Raw genomic sequence first — 21019 nt, forward strand, 5'->3', positions numbered from 1 at the left:
ACTAGTGGGAACGTTTTGTTATTTTTCTCTTCTATAATAAAATTTGAGCTTGAGAGGGTTGACTAAACAGCTATTTATAGATACAAACTTATTTAAGAGTTTCATTCTGCTGTTTATTTATTGCAGCTCATGATTTTTTAACCATATTGTACATTTACAATAGCTTTTTGTTCATAATCCTACTTTAGGCTTATTTTGGCAGTGGTATAAATTTGTTTCAGTATTATTGTTTATTGTCTATATTTTCTTCAGCAATGTATCCCACTTCAAAGTTTGTTATTGTGACAGACCTAATTGTAGATTTCATAACTTCTTATTGAGAGAACATTGTTATTCTAAAATCAACTATAATTCTAACGCTAAATTGAAATGCCCTTCAGACTCGTAATAGTGTCCACACCCCTTCACAAGTAAATTAGGATGATATATTTTATAGCATATTTCCTCTGTAGCTTTACTATCCTGTTTTTACATTTATTTACTATTGGCTTTCCCTGACCACCTCCATTGTCCCCAACACAACCATTCCCCCGTGCAGCAGTTCGCCCATTTTCAACGGCTGCGTGAACGAGCGCCTGGCAGACCGCACTCCGTCGCCCACCTTCTCCACGACCGACTCGGAGATCACGGAGCTGGCAGACGAGCGGCAGAGCGAGATGTCCGACCTCATCGACGACGAGGCATTTGTGGACGACACGAGTTCAGACGCCGGGACAGAGGAGGGCTCCGATATATTCAGCGATGGACAGGACCCCTTTTACGACCGCTCCCCCTGGTTCATCCTGGTGGGAAGGTTGGTGACCGCCATTTTGCACATCAGCTGAGGCAGAGGTGGGGTTAAAGGTGGTGCTGGTTTTCTGGTCGGGAGGTTAGGACTGAGCAACATAGTGTTCAAAATTTAATTATGATCTCATCCCTGTGACGATCCCATTTTAAAGAAACTGCTCTGTTTGAAATTCAGTTCAAACTCTGAGATGCGTCCCCGCCCACTCTTCCTATTGGTCAGCTTCTGTAAGGTTCTGAGTGATTGACAGGTGGATATAACCAATCACAGAGAAGCGTGAACTCTCAGGGGCAACAGCTGACTTTAGTTACCTCTTGTAGGCAATGTTAATGCTTTGCCATATTCTCCAAACTGGTTAAATAAACAATATTTGTGAAGCCCTCTGAGGTGACTGCTGTTGTGATTTTGGGTGATACAAAAATATATTTAATTGAATCAGCAAATGGCAGCAGGAGGCAAAATAGGGCACATTTTATAGTGTAGTATTTGGTAATGTAGCAATTTTAGCAGTGGGTTGCAAAAAACGTTGGGATATAATTTGATATATTGACATTACAGTTCTCGTCTAGATAAAAAGAGGCAACTATTTGTAAAAAGTTCAGTAGTAGTATTTGAAGAGGGTAGGGACTTCTGCATAAACATTGCGCCAGTTCACAGGTAAAACAAATTCTTTGCTGAGTATCATGTGTAAGTTATGAAGCATACATCTTCCGTCACTGTTCTTGTCCTAGCTTGTCTAAATTGTCTTGCAAAACATTCAGCTCACTAAGATCTGTATGACCTAGATAGCATCAAAAGCAGTGTAGTATTCCTGTTCTCTGCTATATTAAAAAAACGCAAATAAAGCAAATAAAATGATAAATCTGAGCCCTCATATGACTTCATAATTATAAGCCTTCCATGCTGTGAAAATAATTTCCAGAATCAGATCCTGTATTCATCGCGGCGTTGCAAAGATAAATGAAAAACAGCTTTGGACGAATGCGATTAGCCAGCCTTCAGCGCTTTGTGAGAGTTTAAAATCATTCACCAGAAAGCCACCGCCGTCTCCCCCCTCCTCCCCGTCTCAGCCTGACGCCTCACCCCCCACCGCCATCGCAGCGCTGACTGTATTAACTCCATCTGTGTGGCTCCGTTAAAGTTCAGCTCCATGTCACATTTGTTTTAATGACCTGTCAAACCCTTGAACCATTTTTATTTTGTCATTATGTTGTGAGCATTTGTTTTTGGTAACCTTTTATTCTTAACCACAGTGTTTTGTAAAGGTTTGGCTAATAATAACATGCAGAAACACATTTGTAATAGCTTTTGAAGTGCCATGTACATACACTATTCTTAACAGATGCAAAAACGTGGGAACTTGATGTTATTATAATGATTGGGGTACTGGGTTTAGACTAGTTTATGCAGCAAAAAAGGGAATTTTTCAGCCAGTATGATATCTGATATTTGACTGACTGTTGAGGTCAGTAACTTGAATTTGCCAAAATATTGTAAAATCCATGGCAAGACCCACAAACTGAAGTAAAATTATTCACAAATATTTTCTCTTTTGTAAAAATTATTAAGAAAAATATATATAATTTTCACAGATACATATATTTTCTTGTACTTTTTATGACGATCATGTTAGAATATCATTAGGGATGCACCAACCCAGCTTTTTCAGTTCCAACACGATTCTGATACTGGAGCTTTAAGTATCTGCCAAACCCGATATATACCGATACCAGTGCAGAGACTGAAAACAACATTTATTTCATTTAAACAAAAACAAAACAAAACTGAAATTATATAAATGTGTTATGTAGGTGCTACGAAGCTCTCAAGAACAACATTGTATTGATAAAAATTCAAACATGAGACTTTCCTGGTCCAACTATATCCAGTGAATAGTCTTATTACATCAATTTATATGTCCGGTCATGATATTTAGAAGCTGATATTCGACTCAGCAGTTTTTTCACTATCTGCGCTGATACCCGATACCAGCATCAGACTGGTGCATCCCTAAATACCATCACCGCTTTAGCTTCATCATTGCTCTTATATTTCCATTAGAAGCTGAAAAAATATTGGCCTGATCTACTGTGAAATGTTGCCAATATCAGCATTTCCATATTCCCACCAATATGTTGTCCATCTCTGTTTTTTTTAATGTCCAAGAGATTCATGATGCAGTTCTGATTATGTGGGCTTCTGACTGGCACAAAATAATACATATTTTCCCTAATATACTTTCTGTACTTGTAATTCTCCATCAGAAGTCTCCATGTTAGCTGGTAGTCTGTTAATCAAGTGAATGCGGTCACAGCCAAAGATGACGAATTAAACCAGGCACCGGGCCAAACACAGTCTCAGCTCCAGCCGTAGCTCAGCATCTGTGTCACTGTAACTTCAGACCGGCCTGATTTATTTCTCTCTCCTTCGCCACGGCCTTGGAGCGGCGAGAGCAGCAAAACATAAGCGCACAAATAAAATGTCACCAAGCTTGTAAATTGTAAAGAAAGAGACATACGGACAAGACAAGCATAAAAAAACGTACTAGATTATGTGTGGTGGTCAAAAAACACATTAAATCAGTTGAGCAGTGATGATTAATATGAAGAGATGTGCCACTGGAAATATTTAACTTTATTTTTTTTATCTAATTAACTAACTGCTGTTGTTTTTAATGTATTTATTTTTACTTTCTGTCCTCCCTTTGTTTGTTGTAAGCTTCCCCCACTCCCATTCATTTTTCATTTTTTATCATGTCATTAATTTATGTATTTTTTTCCCTTTTTGATTTATTTCTACCTTGGGTGAGAAAATGCTTCTACTTATTTAAATGCAATGTGTTTTGTGTTGTATAACCATTAAGAATCCCTAATTCATCTTAATTAGAAAAGCAGTACAACAAAAATGCAGTTATGCAGGAGTCCATTTTAAGCCTTAATGTGTTCTTATCTCCCTTTCTTCCTCTCCTCCTTTCGTCAGGGCCTTCGTGTACCTGAGTAACCTCCTGTACCCGGTGCCGCTGGTGCACCGCGTTGCCGTAGTAACGGAGAAGGGCGAGGTGCGCGGTTTCCTGCGTGTGGGGGTCCAGGCCATAGCTGGTGAGTAATTGATGAGGCTCCCAAATGAGCTGTTACAGACGCAAGCCATTTCCACACCCCACAGTATAACCCATGATGTCATATTCACCGCTTAAAACAGCTGCAGGTAGTAGTCACTGGTGGAAAATATATACACAATATTTCTAAAGGCATCAACAAAATATATATCGCAACATATGTAAAAAATAGGTGGCTGTTACCTTGAAAACTATCCCTTCATGACATAACGAGGAACAGAGCATTTTGAGTTTTGGAGATGTAGCCAGACTAATAATAAAGTGTTACTCAAACATGTGTGAATGAAACAAAACACAATTCCAGGTCTGTTTTTGAGGAGGTAACACCATTATAACATGGCTCAAAGCTCTCAAGAGTCAATTGTTTGCAATATAGGACCTTTAATATTGCAGCATGTCCCAGGGTTAGGCTGCTGCACATGTCATGAGATTGATTTTTAGTTCCAAGTATTGGCTGAATGTCTTTCCTTGCCGTGCTCCCAAGACACAGTCCTTCCAGTCCTTTACGCTAGAGCTTATGGGTGGTTAAAAAACATTAAGTGATGCCAAATACTGTGAACATGCCTGGTTAAAAAATGTTAAGTGATGCAAATACTGTGGACATTATAATTTTATGGCTTTTCGTATCAAGCTGATGATTTAATTTTCACACACATCACACATTTGTAGCTTGGTAAGTACTTTTTTTGATGCTTTTTCCTGTTTTCTTGAAAGGGTAGCCCATGTACTTGATGTGAGAGCAACAGAAACTCCCTACGTCGCTTTGATGCGCTGTCAGTTTCGGTCTGTTCTGAATTCTGCTCTAAAGCCTTACTCTGTGTTTTGTGTCTTTGTAGCTGACGAGGAGGCCCCAGACTACGGGTCCGGAGTGAGACAGTCTGGAACAGCCAAGATTTCTTTTGATGATGAGTATTTCAAAAAGGTAAGTCCTATTCACTTTAAAAAAGAGCCAGTACCGTAGAGTTTTTTTGTACCTTGTTGTGTATGTTTTCCAATATCTATTTATACAACAACTACAATTACTACTACTACAACAGCTACTATGCTTAGTACTAGTGCTCCTAAATTTGCCACTAGTCCCTAATACAGAACAATATTACTAGTATGCTATTACCATATGAATATTGCAACAATTACTATGTCTAGACTACATAACCCCTTTCAGTGAATCCAAAAGCACCTTATATTAAGAGATGACGATGATACTTATACATTCCCACCCCCGTGTTATGCATATAAAATACTTTTCTAATATCCTCCCTGTATTTGCATTATAAAGTCACACAAATCTCATAATATTAATACTCACAAGGATTCAGATGCAATTACAGCACTGGTGATGACAGTAATTAGATAAATAAAGTGTAAAGTCCCTTATAGCTCGCTTCTATACTGTGAAAATATTAGGTTTTTATGCATTTTCTTAGATTTGTGAATAGGTTGTGTTGCTCCCCAAGACTGTTCCAAGACTGTTCAGATGATGTTAAGTTAAAAATTGCTCAAAAACTGGTCCAAGTTGATTGCGTCCCTCTCGACATCTGAATAGTTTGTGTATATCGCCAGGCAGTGCGTTATAGTCTGCCCGATACAAGAGTTTGGCTGTGGAATATTGAACAAGATCATTCAGTTTAAGTCATTTAGAATGCAAGAATAAAGAATTGGTGTGGTCCATTGATCTTTTTTGAAGCATTGATAGAGATTAAGTTAAGTAAAACAACAAACAAACAAGTATCAAAATTATGGAGGCACTGGCTGTACACTGCTTTGCTTCTGTCTATCCTGCTGTATGCTAATGCACCTTGCCTCTCTGTGTCTCCTGTCAAACCAGAATGATTTCCCATCCACGGTTATGACCCGGTCTGGGATGTCCCTGGAGGAGCTGCGCATCGTGGAGGGACAAGGCCAGAGTTCAGAGGTCATCACACCCTCAGAGGAGCTCAACCGAATCAATGACATGGGTACGGCTAGCTAGCAGGCCACCTCCATAAATCCTTAGCCCTCTGCGCGGCACACACGCGGCAGATGGTGGGGCTCAATGCATGGGAGAACTTACTATAGTTGTTATGCAAATGAAGTCCCATGCAGCGGAATGTGCTAGAGTGGAGGCTACAAATCACATAGAAAACCTGTTGAATTATGCAAATTTAGGATCCTATAGACATTGTCCCATTTTGGAATTGCACAGCTGTAGGTAAATTTCAATACATCAAAGTCCTCAGTCTCTATTATTGTCTTTGTTTAGATCTTAAGATGGGGAACATGGCCGACCCCAAGCTGAGTGAAGGTTCGGCAGGGCAGCTGGAAGTGGGGAGTATCTTCACTTTCAGAGTCACTGTGCTGCAGGCCAGCGGCATCCCACCCGAGTATGCTGACATCTTCTGCCAGTTCAAGTAAGGCTCAAACAACACGTGGGACCTTTGATATTTAGATATTTATAAGATGAAACCCAACACGTTTTGTTTTTGCAGTTTCTTGCACCGCCATGATGAAGCCTTTTCTACAGAGCCATTGAAGAACACAGGCAAAGGAGCTCCGCTGGGCTTTTACCATGTTCAAAATGTAAGACTTTTTATAAACAAAAACAAGGTAGTCACTAAGTCAAATTATGTTTGCTTGTCAATTATTATATGTTCTCTCATCAGTTTGAGGATTCTGACAACTATTAGGTTTAACATCGGTATTATTGATTATCTAGTTTGGTTAGCATTGATTGTAAACAATTATTAGAGAGATGTAGACAGACTAATGATAAACTGTTACTCAAACATGTGTGAATGAAACAAAACACAACTCCAGGTCTGTTTTTGAGGAGGTAACATGGTTTAAAGCTCAATTTTGTGTGATCTAGGACCTTTAAATGTTTGTATGGACTGTAGTTTGGCACAGTTACACAACCTAACTCTAACATGAATGTACATATCTATGGGGATTAGAGTGATGAACATTTTAATACACAATTTTTTAACCTTTTGAATTGTGGATCTCAACATGGCGCCTATAAACAGGAAACTGAGATCACCGAGTAGCAGTGGACAAACCAGGCCTTTTGTTTTCTTATTTGAACAGATCTCCGTCGAAGTTACCGAGTCCTTCATCGAATACATCAAAACCAAACCCATTGTGTTTGAGGTTTTTGGACATTATCAGCAGCACCCACTGCATGTTCATGGCCAGGATATAATCAGGTAAGACAAGAATGAATAAATAAAAATATACAATTCATTGTTTTGGGTATTTCCTTTAATTGTTCTTTTTGATTGCAGTCCTCCCACTCCTTCAAGAAAATATTACCCAATTCCCATGCCACTGTCCAAACCAGGTAAGAACTGCATTTGCATAATCCGCCATCACCATTAATTTACAAGTATTCCATTGTTTTTGCTGTTGTTTTTATTCCATTGTTTTGCATGACTCACATGTCTATTTCATTTTGTCTCATTTACGGCTTCCTTGGGATTTATTTCCATCTAATTTCTCCTCCACCTTTAATCTTCTTAACCCATTTTGAAATATCCTCCGTTACTTTTGCAACAACACAACGCAATTCTAGACCACACCCGAAAGATAGAGCTAGTGTGCTACCTCATGAGCGGTTATGTGAATGGCAAAGTGCTGGATACTCTGTCTGAACATGCTAATGCGCTAGCCGCCTCCGCTGTGGCCAGTCTGGATGACGAGCAGCTCTCTCACTTCCCCTTCATCCCAGTGCCTGATAACCCGGTGCTAACTGTGCCCAGGCATGATGGTTGGTCCACGAGAGAAGTAGAGTAGAAGTAGACGAGATATCGGATATGCATTTTCTGTAGAGACTAGGCTTGTGTGGTGGTATGAGTATTTTGTTATTCTGTTTGTGCTTTAGTTTGTCTACTAGAAGATAGTGAAGTTGTTGTTGTGAAATATATAATCCTCTTTATCCCTATGCATCCCTCAATATGTACTGTGCTGTATACTAGCGTACTGGGTAAATCGGGGGCACGTCTAAGGACTTTATTTGTGCCCTGAAAAACATGGGATTTCAGTGTAATTAATCCCCAAATGCCCCAAACTGTTTTACATTTTAATTTAAACCCCAATCAATTTCCATATACACTTTTGTAAACTCAGAAAGCAAAACGAATCCTATTTTTACCATTTATAAAGCCAGTAGTAATTTACTGTGTGATCATCTGCATTTTACTTCATAGTAAATGTATATGTGAAGTTTAGTCATATTTAAATGTTCATAATTTTTCCGGTTGTAAGTGTTTTAAATGCTTAAAGAGGCCTCACATTGCGGTAGGAGTGTGGTGTTCTTTTCATTTATGGTTACAACATATTTTTCAGTGTATTTCGTTTCATTTATGCCCAGAGGTTCTCAGCAAGCACTATGTAAACAAGCTAAACATAATTTATAACCAAATCAAATCTGCAATTACATAACGTGTCCGCAATAAATAATAACAGCGTAACTCTGCACTGCTGACGTTTGACGCGTTTAAAGTCGTATTCTTACCAATTTGACAACACCTTAGCTACTGAATATCCCAAATCCCAAATATTACAAAGAAGATTTTGTTAGAATCATGAAGGATCACTGACAAAGCACCAGTCACAGAGGCTTAAGGCTTTTCTACCATCAGGACCTGTCTAATTATAATAGTTTTCATATGGAGCTGTATTAGTTTTATTGAACATGAACATACCAGAAAAGATGTACCTGTGCTGCAGAGATTAGCCTGTTAAACCAAACATAATCCTGATATGTTGACAGCTGGACCCAATAACCAGTGTAAGCTGTGGTTTAGTTTCACAGTGAATTTGAAGTTTGCTGGGTATAGCTTTTCACATGCCACATTAAAAAGCAAGACTGTCTTAATTTATCTGTAGATTGTGGACTTCATGTAGATTTATACTAAACACGTTTTTGTCCAGTACTTTAATCATTTTACATATGTTTTGTTTCTATGATATCTAATTTGTCTTGTTTTTATATTTTATTTATTAGTTCCAGCCACAAAGTTGAACACTTTCACCAAGTCCTATTTGGGCCAGAGCATCAGCAAGTACGACCTGTTAGTGTGGTTTGAGATCAGCGAGCTTGAGCCCACTGGAGAGTAAGTTATAAACACCTAGATGTATGCATATTTTACATTAAGTCGATGGTTTTAACAGCAACTAAGTACATTTACAAGGTGTCATCACAGCTTTCCTGATTACATAGACTTAACCAGAGATGGACAATTCTATAGATTTTTGTGCTCGGAAGTTGATTTGAGCCCAAACTAACCTTTACCCCCATCTACACAGGTACATCCCAGCTGTTGTGGATCACAGCGGCGGCCTTCCCTGTCATGGCACCTACTTACTTCACCAGGTATGGAAATGCATTTTGGTCTCATGGTCACATTTGATCATGGTCACATTTTTATATATCACTTTTCCACCTTCAAGACACTCGCAGCGCTTTACATCTCACCCATTCACACACACATTCATACACCAGTGCACGCAGATACTGGGGGCAAGGTGGGTTAAGTGTATTGTCCAAGGGAGTGGGACTCGGTGTATAAATGCTCTACTAACTGAGCTACTGCATGATTTGTCAAGAATAAATCCTTAGAAGGTGTATTTTTTAAGTCAGTTATCATGAAATATCAGTATACAATCTGACAACTTAAACTGACCATAGCTTCTCCTGCACATTGCATTTTTTCCCTTTTAAACTTGCCTCATCTTAAGTAATATCACATTGTTTTGTAATAACTCTGGCAACTGTATACAGTGTTCATTGTGAAACGTTTTTTTGTATGACCTTTTCACAAAGAACAACCCATTATTTTTATTGGAGCACTCTTCCCTCTCTGTTCATAACCTAATGTGCGTCACTTTGGCTGCAGGGGATCCAGCGCAGGATCACAGTGACCCTCATCCACGAGAAAGGCAGCGAACTGCACTGGAAGGACGTCCGTGAACTGGTCGTGGGTGAGTTCTCCCTTCGAGCATTAGGGCCCAACACTGCAGAAACAAAACACTCTTGTTTCTCTAATGCTACAACACAAAAGGCGTGATGGTACAAGCGTGGGCTGAAAGATTAATTGGAATCAAATCGAAATCCCAATTTGAATGGTTACTGTTACCAAAACACTGCAAATAGATAACAAAATATTCAGCAATAAACAAACAAGGCGACATGAAAGACTTGCTAATGCTGCGGTTAAGATGTCTGCAAGTGTCATCTGAACTGCATGAGATTTTTTATCTGTTCATATTTTGCCTAATTCACAGTTCACAGTGCACATTTTAAACATGTTGCCTTAAAATCTGAGAGAAAAAAACAATCTCAAAACCTGTCATAATTAATATTTCGTTCATATTGTTCAGCCCTACTACAGGGAATTGAACAATTAAGTTGTTTAAGTCAGCATGAGGCCTGACAGTGAAATAATGTTTTTGGCCTGGAGCAGTATTCCTGACGCAGTTGTGAAAAATGAAATGGTTTCTTCAGTTATGTTTTTGAGTCTGGAGGAGAGCGCGTGGTTCACCTCCGGCCGCGCACACAGACCCTCAGTCCGATGCTGCAGATAATCACATTTCACCTTATTCGACATGCCTGGTCCAGACAGCGGCTGACATTGTGCAGCTCATGTGTTAGCAGACATGTTTGGACTGATGCTCCTGGGCACTGTGACAATATGGACATTAACGAACAGAGGAGACAGTGTTCCCAAAGATCATGCCTGCTCTGCCAGTGGGAGCTATTGGCTAAAATAGACTTCTAGATAGATTATTTAAATTGTGTAATGCATGGATTAAAGGTCTGCTATTGTATATTCATGAAAACCTGATTTAGTTGAAAGTTAAGATAAGCTAGAACTTTGATCACAGTTGTTGAAATTCACTTTTCAAGGCTGCTCTTAATGCACTATAAAATGAAAAATATGCATGCTATAAAATGAAGGCAAGAGAATAATAATCATAACTGAAAAAAGCAAAAACTATAAGTGACCTAAATGGTAAAAATGGTCACATTTTTATACAGCGCCACTGCCTCGTCCAGGTCTAGCATAACAAAAGAAAAATATAAAATCTGTCAACTGGACAAAACGTTGTAGGTGTGAAGACGTTTGGCTGCTCATCCAAGCCGCTTCTTCAGTTCTGGTCAGATTCCTGGTGGACAATGCCTTATATCTATCTGAAGGAGAAACTAGCTACACTGAAACTAAAACATCTACAACTTTTTGTCCAGTTGACTGATTTTATATTTTTCTTTTGCTATCTACCAACTGAGCTACTGTTCCCTGCATACTGCTACTACTAGCTATTTTGATGCAGCAAATTTTAATGAAAGTAGCGTGTTACTATTCACAAGAGTTCTCTAAAAGGACATCAACACGAACAGCACCCTTTACTCTATTTCTAATGCAAACCTCATTTGATGATTTTATTCAGCCATATTAATTATCATTCTTTCTCCCCAAGGTCGTATCCGAAACAAAGCTGAAGTGGACGAGACTGCCGCGGATGCCGTCCTGTCTCTCAACATAATTTCCGCAAAAAACATCAAGTCCTCTCACAACTCCAATAGGTACATTATGAACACACTCGACCACAATCGCACTAACCCACTTCAAATCTAGGACAGTGCTGTTTGCTTGTTTATTTCTGGCTATTGTAAATTATGGCTTCACTGTTTTCCATGTCGGTTTTATGTTTTCTTTGTTATATCTGACATTTTGTGCTTCTCTTCTTTTCTCTTCTTCTTCCTCTCTTTTTTTTGCTGTCCTCGCTTTCTCCTGCTCGGGCCGGATTCTCAGCCTTTCTATTGATAAGGATATCGCTAGGTATCAGCTCCCCATAGAGCTCTTTAAGTGATAGACCCCTGTTTTCCTCTATATTTACACAGACACGCCCTTAGCACTTAGTTATACCCAGTAGTGTTGTTTGTGATTGCATTAAGTGTCGCCTTAATATTTCATCTTTGGATCAGGATTTTTATTTGAAGGAATACATTTGGATATCAAAAATGGCCATGTTTGTATATTACAGGTGCACTATGTTAACTGCTAAAAAATACATTGAAAAACATGCATTCTTACTGTGAGTGGGCTTGCCTTTCCATGGATCTGACCTGCAACTTTATCTGGAGGTGCCACCTGCTTTTTCTCAATAGAAATCAAACAGGCAAAACAATAAATTTCCCATGGAGATAAATGGCTGACCGTCCACCAGAAAAGTAAAATACTGCACCTTTGACTGAAAATGAATACTGTTTACTTTTATAATATTTACGATTATGAAAAATTTGGTAATGAGCTAGATTTGAGACTGATCCTAAATATATAACGGGCAAACTTCCATGTAATCACACCCCTTCTCGTGCCTGTGCTTCCTGTAACACTGTGGTTAAGACCAGAACAAGCTCAGTTCACTGTTTTGTTGATCTAATCTACATCAAGACTTCAAAATGAATGATTTCTCCTCATTGTTTTTCACTGAGTAAACAGCCACCATGAGTCAGGGAGGGCATTTAGTCCAGTCAGATTATGGCTAAGGGCGCCCCCTGCTGTCAATCAGGGAAACGGAATGAGTCACCAACAAAGGCAGATAAACAGCCACTGACTGACAGAGGACACAGTGTATGTAGTATGGAAAAGGGATGACTCATTGTGGTGTTATCATATGGAGTATTTCTTATTTTAGATATCTAGAAGAACCATTGTATATGCATATAGATATATTAATTTCTATGTTTTAATGTCAAAAAAGATTATTCTTGCATAATTATAACCATAACCATTATTATAAATGTTGTTATAAGTAAGATACTGTTAATATTTTACAGTTTCTCTAAAATTTTGATAGTTTTAATCAGTCTGTACAAGTTCAATTAACTGTAATTCAAAAACTGGATACTCTGGTTATATTTCTGTCTTTCCCATGATAACTCTGTCAACACCTTGCTACTTCACCTTCACCTTCGTGGTTTTACTCACACCATCACTTGTCTCGGATTTAACACTTAAGTCACTGCATTGATTATTTCCAGTCTGATAGCATTTTTCCTTCTTAAGGCTATAAAAATCATTCTATGCGTAATATTTCTTATAGTAATTAAGTTATATTTTTGTCATTTAGGACCTTCTACCGCTTCGAGGCCGTATGGGACAGCTCCCTTCACAACTCCCTCCTCTTAAACCGTGTGACACCGTATGGAGAGAAAATCTACATGACACTTTCGGCATATCTGGAGGTAAAGGTCTCTTTTATGATTATTTAGGTAAAAACACTTCATAATCGTGTGCATATTAAATGACTATTTCCTCTCCGTCTCCAGCTCGACCACTGCATCCAACCAGCGATCATCACCAAAGACATCTGCATGGTCTTCTACTCCAGAGACGCAAAAATCTCTCCTCCACGATCGCTCCGGAATCTGTTTGGAAGTGGATACTCGAAAACTCCCGACTGGTAAGAACGAAATATCTGTATTGTTTGTTTGTGAGTTATTTAAAACTGATGTAGTTGTGAATTAATCAAGAGTTTATCATGTGTGTTACAGCAACAGGGTGACTGGCATCTATGAGCTGAGCTTGTGTAAGATGTCTGACACGGGAAGTCCAGGTGAGCTCTCAAAACACTCATATGGTTTTCATATCGTTAAGTATAAAAATATATTCTGTTTGATTGTGTTTTTAAGTACTAGTAAGTCTTATTCAGAGACAAATCTATTGTCCTCCTTTGGTGTAATCATTGTTTGTACGTACTTTACAGTTTAGTCTCATATTAGACTATGTTTATCCCTGGTTTAAGCCTGAAATAGTCCAGGTTTAGGAAAGGAAAGCCAAATATTATCTTAGTGGTACACAGGGGTTTCCATTTGAGTGTTTGTTTTATTCAGAGACAAATCTATTAACGTGTTGTCCTCCCTTGTCTTAATCATTAGTTAGAACTACTTTATTTATGTTTAGTCCTGGTTTAGCCCTGAAATAGTCCAAGTTTAGATCTAGTGGTTCTCAGAAAGCCAAATATTATCTTGATGGTTCTTTGTAGGATAAAATTGCCTTATGTTATTGCTAACCATTTCTGTGTTGGTGAACAGGGATGCAGCGCAGACGGAGGAAGGTCCTAGACACCTCTGTGGCGTATGTCCGAGGGGAGGAGAACCTGGCCGGGTGGAGGCCCAGAGGAGACAGCCTGATCCTGGAGCACCAGTGGGAGCTGGAGAAGATGGAGCAGCTACACGAGGTGAGACCATTTTACCTGCAAGGCATATAAGACGTGTTATACACCCTTAAAAGTGCACTATGTAACTTTTACGATGGATGTGATTGTTCCACATTAAACCCGTCTATCTTTCATTTACTCAATTACAGGCGTTTTCAAAAATATCTTGAAAAACTAGATCTGACCTGTGATTTGGTCTGGTTGTGTCCATGGAGTTATTTTAATGCCATACTGTAGAACATTTTTTTTATTATTATTGTAGTTTATTTATCTTTATTTATACAGAGAGATGCAATGACAGACTTTTTTTTTGTTCCAAATACAATACAAACAAAATAAGTTTATAAGTCCGTGGATAAAAGATTTTTACCAGATTATTAAATTGCTATTGTGGCACCAAAGTATCCAATTTTGCTTGTCCTTGAAATTGCCGGCAACTCAATAAAATCCCCATGCAGACAAACAGGTGGTGGTCTATTCACCAGCAAAGTTACATAGTGCATCATTACACCAACAAAGACGTTAAAATGACCATAGAAAACATAAGTGCATCATTTCATTTCACACTGAAGACTGAGTGCTGTTAAAGACAAATTTCATCTTTGATCTTTTTTCCAGGTGGAGAAGACTCGTCACCTGCTCCTCCTCAGGGAGAAATTGGGCGATGCTGCTCCATTGGGCCCAGCCCCCACCACGAAGTCCCTGAGCGACCTGTCCCCCAGCATGAGCTCCGGGACCCTCTCCACCTCCACTTCCATCTCCTCCCAGATTTCCAGCACCACCTTTGAGAGCGCCATCACCCCCAGCGAGAGCAGCGGTTACGACTCGGCTGATATAGAGAGCCTTGTGGACCGCGAGAAGGAGCTGGCCACCAAGGTACGTCACTTACACTGTCTTAAGTCTTACAAATGCAAAAAATATAGTAATAGTTTATTTTAGATGTTTTGAAATGGTCCATACTTATTCCTCACTTTCTAAACTCTAAACTTATTAAAATTAATTAATGTGAGACCAGATGAAACTCATTGGGCTACGCTAAATATTGACTGTCTTGAGTTGAGTTAATCACTTTTCACAACTTTCAGAGACCAGAGCGGAGTTTTGCCATTAGAGTAATGCTCATAATTAGGATCATAATTACTCTAATACATGTAAACATTAGCATGCTAACAGTGCACTTTCTGAGGATAAAACACTTAAATACAGACAGAACTCATGTCTACCCTGCCTGTTCTGGGGCAAAATAAATTCTGTTCAAATATATGGGAAAAGATTGAACCATTTTAAGAGCGATGAATAAATACATTTTTGTTGTTGTGTTGTAGTGCCTGCGCCTCATGACTCACACCTTTAACAGTGAATACAACCAGGTGGTCAACAGCATCAGCGACTGCAGACTGCAGGTAAAAACAAAAACTATACAAAATATATCAACTTAAACTCCACATAGAAACAATATTATTATTTGCAAGTTGGTGCTGTGTATTCACAAAATAAACTGTATTTCTTGCTTAAATGTTTCCACTAAGAAGAAAAAACACAAAAGTAATACATTTCCTCTCTTTACATCAGCTGTCAGACCTCTCCCCACTTGGACGGGACCCTTCAGTGACCAGCCTGAGCAGTGCCACCCTCACCCCCTCCTCCACCTGCCCCTCTCTGGCCGACTCCCGATGCAGCTCCATGGACCAAAAGTAAATGCATATTATATCAAATGAGCCACAGTAAACCATTTTATAGCAGTGTTAATGATGTGTGTGTATTATTCCTGTAGGACTCCAGAAAACAGCTCCAGAGCCACCAGCCCGTCCTGCTCAGACTATGAGAACTTCCCCATGGTTCCCACTTTGGAGATGTCCATTTTGGCTCGCGCCGGAAAGCACGAGTTCCTCAACCTGGTGCCTGATATAGAAGAGATGAGGCCGGGGTAAGTTTGACTCTGGATCTGTGCCAACTGCACTTTATTTTGTCTGAGCAGGTTTTCATATTGATTTGAAGTAATGTAATTGTACGCTAGGGTTGCACAATATATTGCAATCAAATCAAAATTGCATTTTGAGTTGACACAATTGGCTCTGTGCACAGTAGTGCCCGCCGTCTGTCAACCTCAATATTGGACTCACTGTTCCCTGTCCAGTTTTGTCTCTCAGGGTTTTGCAAAGTCATGCTAAAATGAATAAATTTTTAAAGATCAGACAGTGGACAGGGAGCTGCAGGTGAATGTCACTGACAACATGTTAAACACTACACAAATAAAATGGACACTTCACCAGAGAACGCTTCTGTGTTTAGGAGGAGAGATGTTTGTGTCTCAATGCTAACGCTAATGTTAATTTTGAGGCATAATAAATATCAAAGCAACACCACAAACTGAAGTATTCTACATATAAACATAATGAGGTACAATGCAATACTTTTTTTTAACCAAAATCTTGCTGCTGTGTTGTTCACCATGCGCAGGTTTGTAAATGATCTTAAAAGTACACCATGTAGTAATGCTAGTTTTTCACTCTTTCCCTCGCTCAGATCTGTAGTGTCAAAGAAAGGTTTCCTGAGCTTCATGGAGCCGCGCTCAAACTCGTGGGTGAAGCACTTTGTGGTGGTGCGCCGGCCATACGTGTTCATCTACAACAGTGACAAGGACCCAGTGGAGAGAGGCGTCCTCAACCTGTCCACAGCCCAAGTGGAGTACAGCGAAGACCAGCAGGCCATGCTCAAGGTACACGCACATGCCTCTTATAGTAACGGTCTAAACTTAAAGCTATTTATTTTAAATATTTTTATACTGCATAACACACAAGTAGTTGGGCAACAATTAAATCACATTCTTCCCTACAGCCATCACCATGACATCATCATTGCAATGGGTAAACACATGCTGATTGATTAAGGTGTAGGGACGAGCTTCATTTAAAACACAGAAATATTTGAGACATTTCTAGACAGTGAATGGGCTTTTCAGATTCGCAGATGAGACATTTCTGTTTGTAGCTGTGGTATAACCGCATTAAACAACTAAGAGCCGTGCCTTTTGCAATTTTAACGCACTTCATGAAGGAACATCACAGCGCACAGCAGAGTGGTGTTCTTCAACTCCACATTGTGCTTTAAAACTGAATAATGCACGGCTCCTTGTTGTTTAATGTTTACTTATTGTATTATAGAAATGTGCGTGTTGAATGGAGACAATAAACTGTGTACAGATATAAAATACTGAAGCTGAAAATTCTACATAGTGTCTACACTATATATTACTAAAGAAAATAACTCAAAATGAGTTACAAATATTATGTAACCAATGCAATAAAGTATGATTTGATTTCTTTCAGACTCCCAACACATTTGCCGTGTGCACCAAACACAGAGGGATCCTGCTGCAGGCCAACAATGAGAAGGACATGAATGACTGGTTGTATGCGTTTAACCCATTACTGGCAGGAACAATACGGTAAAGATGTTTATATAGATAAATGGTTCAATAATAAACTCCATTAAAGCATTAAACTTTTGTCATTTCCACAGGTCAAAGCTGGCTCGGCGGCGCAGTGGCCTCCCCAAGAACTGAGGCATGCAGGGAACAGTTCACTCTTCTGAAGCCTTTGAACTTACAAGTGTTACCACTTTACTAATCATTGTGAATCTTGACGGTTTTCTCTTGTCAGTAGACTTGTGGCTTAAGTCTCCTTTCATGCGACAGTTTCATGCCCCTCCCTCCAGCTCCTCCTCCCGCTCTGTGTTCTGTTTCTGACGATGTTTGGGTTGAGTTTGTTCAGCTTCGTTGTCATTCCCAAACCCCCTCCTCCCCCGACTAGTAGCATGTTGTAATAGTCGACTTGTGTGTGCACGATCCTTCAGAAGCTGTTCTTTCTGGCCATCAACTTTGAGTTTGCCAATCACATGTACAAATCGTCTATCAGTGTTATCTGTAGTTGATTTCACTTTTGTACATTTAAGAGCCCGAACATAACTGCAGAAGTCCTCAGGAGAAGACCCTGTTTGCTTACACACCGAGACCTAAGGAAAATATTGAGTTGTAGTTTAATACTGCAGAAAGAAAAACTACATCCACTATTGCTGCTAATTAATTATCAGATCTGTATCTCCTCATGTAGTACAACCTAAAAGCCTGTGAAGATCTAAGTTAAATAGCATAGTTTCAACTCTGCGGTACTACCATCGTCCATTCTAACCTCTCCTCCTCTATCTGTGTGCGTAGAGCCAACCCCAGTAGTGCCGTCGGTCAGTGAGCTAACTTCATGCATCAGTGTCTGTACAACGCGCGCCAACTGCAGAAACATGCAAAAAATACAATTTGTATCAAGATATTTGTTATTTGTTGCAGCTTTTCCGCCATTTTAAGTTGAATAAATACTAAAAACAGGGTTCGGAGGAGGACAGACAGATGAACAGACGGACAGACTTGAGAGATATTTGTACATACAGTAATTTCTGAAGTAGTGTGAAGTAGTCGCTTTAATAAGTAAGACATTCCTCCCAGCTTAATTAACTACAATTCCTTTTTCTAACGTCAGTGACTTGTGATTCAAGCAACAAAACATACACGATTGAAGGAAAACGATTCGGTCATGTAGTCAGTACTGATGACGCTGCTAGTTTTCAACCTGCAGGACAGATCTGTAAAGTAAAGTACATTCTGAAGTAGTGTGGACGCCGCAAACTACTTCTGTTCTCACTTGTGAATCTTAAACATGCATCATTCTAATTTGATTATGTTTTTGTATCACGCTTCTAGTGAAGATTTCTATATCGGAAGCAAGAGAGGGCATTTATTTCTGTATAATTTCTAACCGGCTGTGATGGTGTTTAACCTTATTTTGCACATTAACACGTATCTATAGCAAGAATAGGTCAATAATGTCGTGGTGAAAATGGAGTATCAGGAACACTTTTGAGAGCTTATATCAAAGCTACACTGGATAGCTGTTTATTGAAGGAAAAAGAAGATATGTTTTAAGGGACAAGATGTTCTCAAAGTTTTTATTTAATCGAGGTGAAAATTTTTGCTCTTAAAATTTGAAGTCTAACCCGCTGTGGTCCCTCTGCGTCTTAGTTCGGTTGAATAATGATTGGTGCAAGACGACGTTTTGAAACTCTGGCCAACCAACCAGCAGTGTCGTCTGTACAAATGATAGTGAGGATGAAGACGCAGAGGGGTTTTTTTTTTTTAGTGGGCAGCACTTTTTACTTGTTACAACGCACATAAAAATTCAAAAAACTGCACAGAAATGGAAGGGACATGGTCAAAAGATAAAGAGGGAATCAACCACTGTTTGAAAAAAAAATGATAGTGTGGGGTTTTAAATGCAAAAGATATTAAAGGGAGAGTTGGTTAGCTAGCATACTTAAATACATACTTTTAATATGGCGCGTTTACACAGATTTAACCAATGCATCACATTTGAGTGACTTCATTGTAAGAAAATTCCACTATTATCAAACCCTGTGCATCCTCAGGTCTGCCAGCCTGTCGGACACGTAGACAATTCACTTCTATGCACTGATAAACAAAACATTTTACCTCAGAATTAAGGTTACAGCAAGAGCAAAGATTTTCACTCTTGTCTATCAGAGGTGTATAATTTTGAACTGTGTATTTATTGTTTTGCAATGTACATATTAGTTTGCAGCTCTTTGCACAATAAGGAAAGGTTCAACTAACTGATCATACATGAAGTGGTTACGTTGTTCTGCTCGGATTGAACCAAAAGAAAGCGTGAATGTATCGAACATATTAAAAAACGGTTAAAAAGTGAACAAAGACGTGACCCGCTTTGTGTCTTACGAGGACAGCTGGTTTACATGAGTGCTTCCTTTTGGTTAAAATGATGGTTTAAATGAAATTATATTAAGGAAATGCATATTCACTCATGCTCACAGCCACTAAAAGGTCAATTTTATTTTTTTTTCTAATATCAGGGATAACTCACAGTAGCTAGTGACAGTGCTTTCTTCACCTAACACTTTTCCGTTGATGCCTTTTGATCAAAACTAGCCATGGATTAATCTTTCATTTACCCCTATAATTAAAATAACACCAAAATGAACAAAAACATTAACACTGTACATTATTTATCAGACTGGTTTCATTTTCATACTTATTTTGTAAATATCTGTGTTGTATGAGCTTGAATTCAAATGTAAATATGTTTTCTGTATTTGTAATAATTATAATCCATTCGCTGTATAGCATAGATGTGTCATGCAGATATCCTAATTCTGTGTATGGTAATCTTGCACCATTGAACTGTTTAGTGAATGAGGCAACAATAAAAGTGCAAACTGTGCATTAGCAGAACTACTCATCTCTCAGTGAGTTTTCTCTTATACATTCATTCATTCATTCATATTCATTTGTGACATTTTAAGGCAGAGTTTTGTTGAAGTGGTCACCAGCATTTGTCTTTGTGACTGGTTGCTTGTCCTTCTCAATGTTAATACGTCAATGAACTATTTATTCAGGGTTTATTTCGTTTAAGGTTAATATTTCATGCCAGAGAATCAATCTTATTTAAAGGTATATTACGCAAAATTGACTCTTGAGAGCGTTAAGTCATGTCGCAATGTTGTTACCTCCTCAAAAACAGACCTGGACTTGTGTTTTGTTTCATTCACACATGTTTGACTAATCCTGGTTTATTAGACTTTCTACATTTCCAAAGCTCAAAATGCTCTGTTCCAACTTGTGATGTCATAAAGTGGACATTTTCACGTGAACAGCTACGTTTTTGCTTTTGTTCAGTAGAGATTGGAAATTCCAGGGCTGAAATTATCCAAATGATTCTAGTGAAGGTGTGTGGAGTTTAAAAACACAGTGGAGCACTTCCTGTATTACTGCATGACATCACAAGGTGGAACAGAGTGTTTTCTGTTTGAGAGAAGAACTTTTGATGAGGAAA

General features: G+C 38.9%; 1 protein-coding gene across 2 annotated transcripts in view; it reads left to right on the plus strand.

Moving 5' to 3' along the window:
• Window positions 1-20420, plus strand: part of kif1b (kinesin family member 1B) — a 66273-nt gene extending 45853 nt beyond the window's left edge. Inside the window, exons 27-49 of one of the 2 annotated variants that reach the window (XM_055223061.1) lie at window positions 539-793; window positions 3764-3882; window positions 4736-4821; window positions 5728-5857; window positions 6142-6289; window positions 6368-6458; window positions 6966-7084; window positions 7163-7218; window positions 8884-8992; window positions 9186-9252; window positions 9776-9860; window positions 11358-11463; window positions 13014-13128; window positions 13213-13346; window positions 13438-13499; window positions 13978-14123; window positions 14721-14978; window positions 15428-15505; window positions 15675-15796; window positions 15877-16029; window positions 16629-16821; window positions 17432-17550; window positions 17625-20420. In XM_055223061.1, the coding sequence (XP_055079036.1) occupies window positions 539-793; window positions 3764-3882; window positions 4736-4821; window positions 5728-5857; window positions 6142-6289; window positions 6368-6458; window positions 6966-7084; window positions 7163-7218; window positions 8884-8992; window positions 9186-9252; window positions 9776-9860; window positions 11358-11463; window positions 13014-13128; window positions 13213-13346; window positions 13438-13499; window positions 13978-14123; window positions 14721-14978; window positions 15428-15505; window positions 15675-15796; window positions 15877-16029; window positions 16629-16821; window positions 17432-17550; window positions 17625-17667 (2794 nt within the window). In that variant the 3' untranslated portion in view covers window positions 17668-20420. The remainder of the gene's footprint in view (window positions 1-538; window positions 794-3763; window positions 3883-4735; window positions 4822-5727; window positions 5858-6141; window positions 6290-6367; window positions 6459-6965; window positions 7085-7162; window positions 7219-8883; window positions 8993-9185; window positions 9253-9775; window positions 9861-11357; window positions 11464-13013; window positions 13129-13212; window positions 13347-13437; window positions 13500-13977; window positions 14124-14720; window positions 14979-15427; window positions 15506-15674; window positions 15797-15876; window positions 16030-16628; window positions 16822-17431; window positions 17551-17624) is intronic. The other variant, XM_055223062.1, reaches the window with a different exon arrangement.
• The last annotated feature ends 599 nt before the right edge of the window (window positions 20421-21019 follow it).

Source organism: Periophthalmus magnuspinnatus, chromosome 7 (genome assembly GCF_009829125.3).
Source record: "Periophthalmus magnuspinnatus isolate fPerMag1 chromosome 7, fPerMag1.2.pri, whole genome shotgun sequence".
NCBI classification, from domain to species: domain Eukaryota; kingdom Metazoa; phylum Chordata; class Actinopteri; order Gobiiformes; family Gobiidae; genus Periophthalmus; species Periophthalmus magnuspinnatus.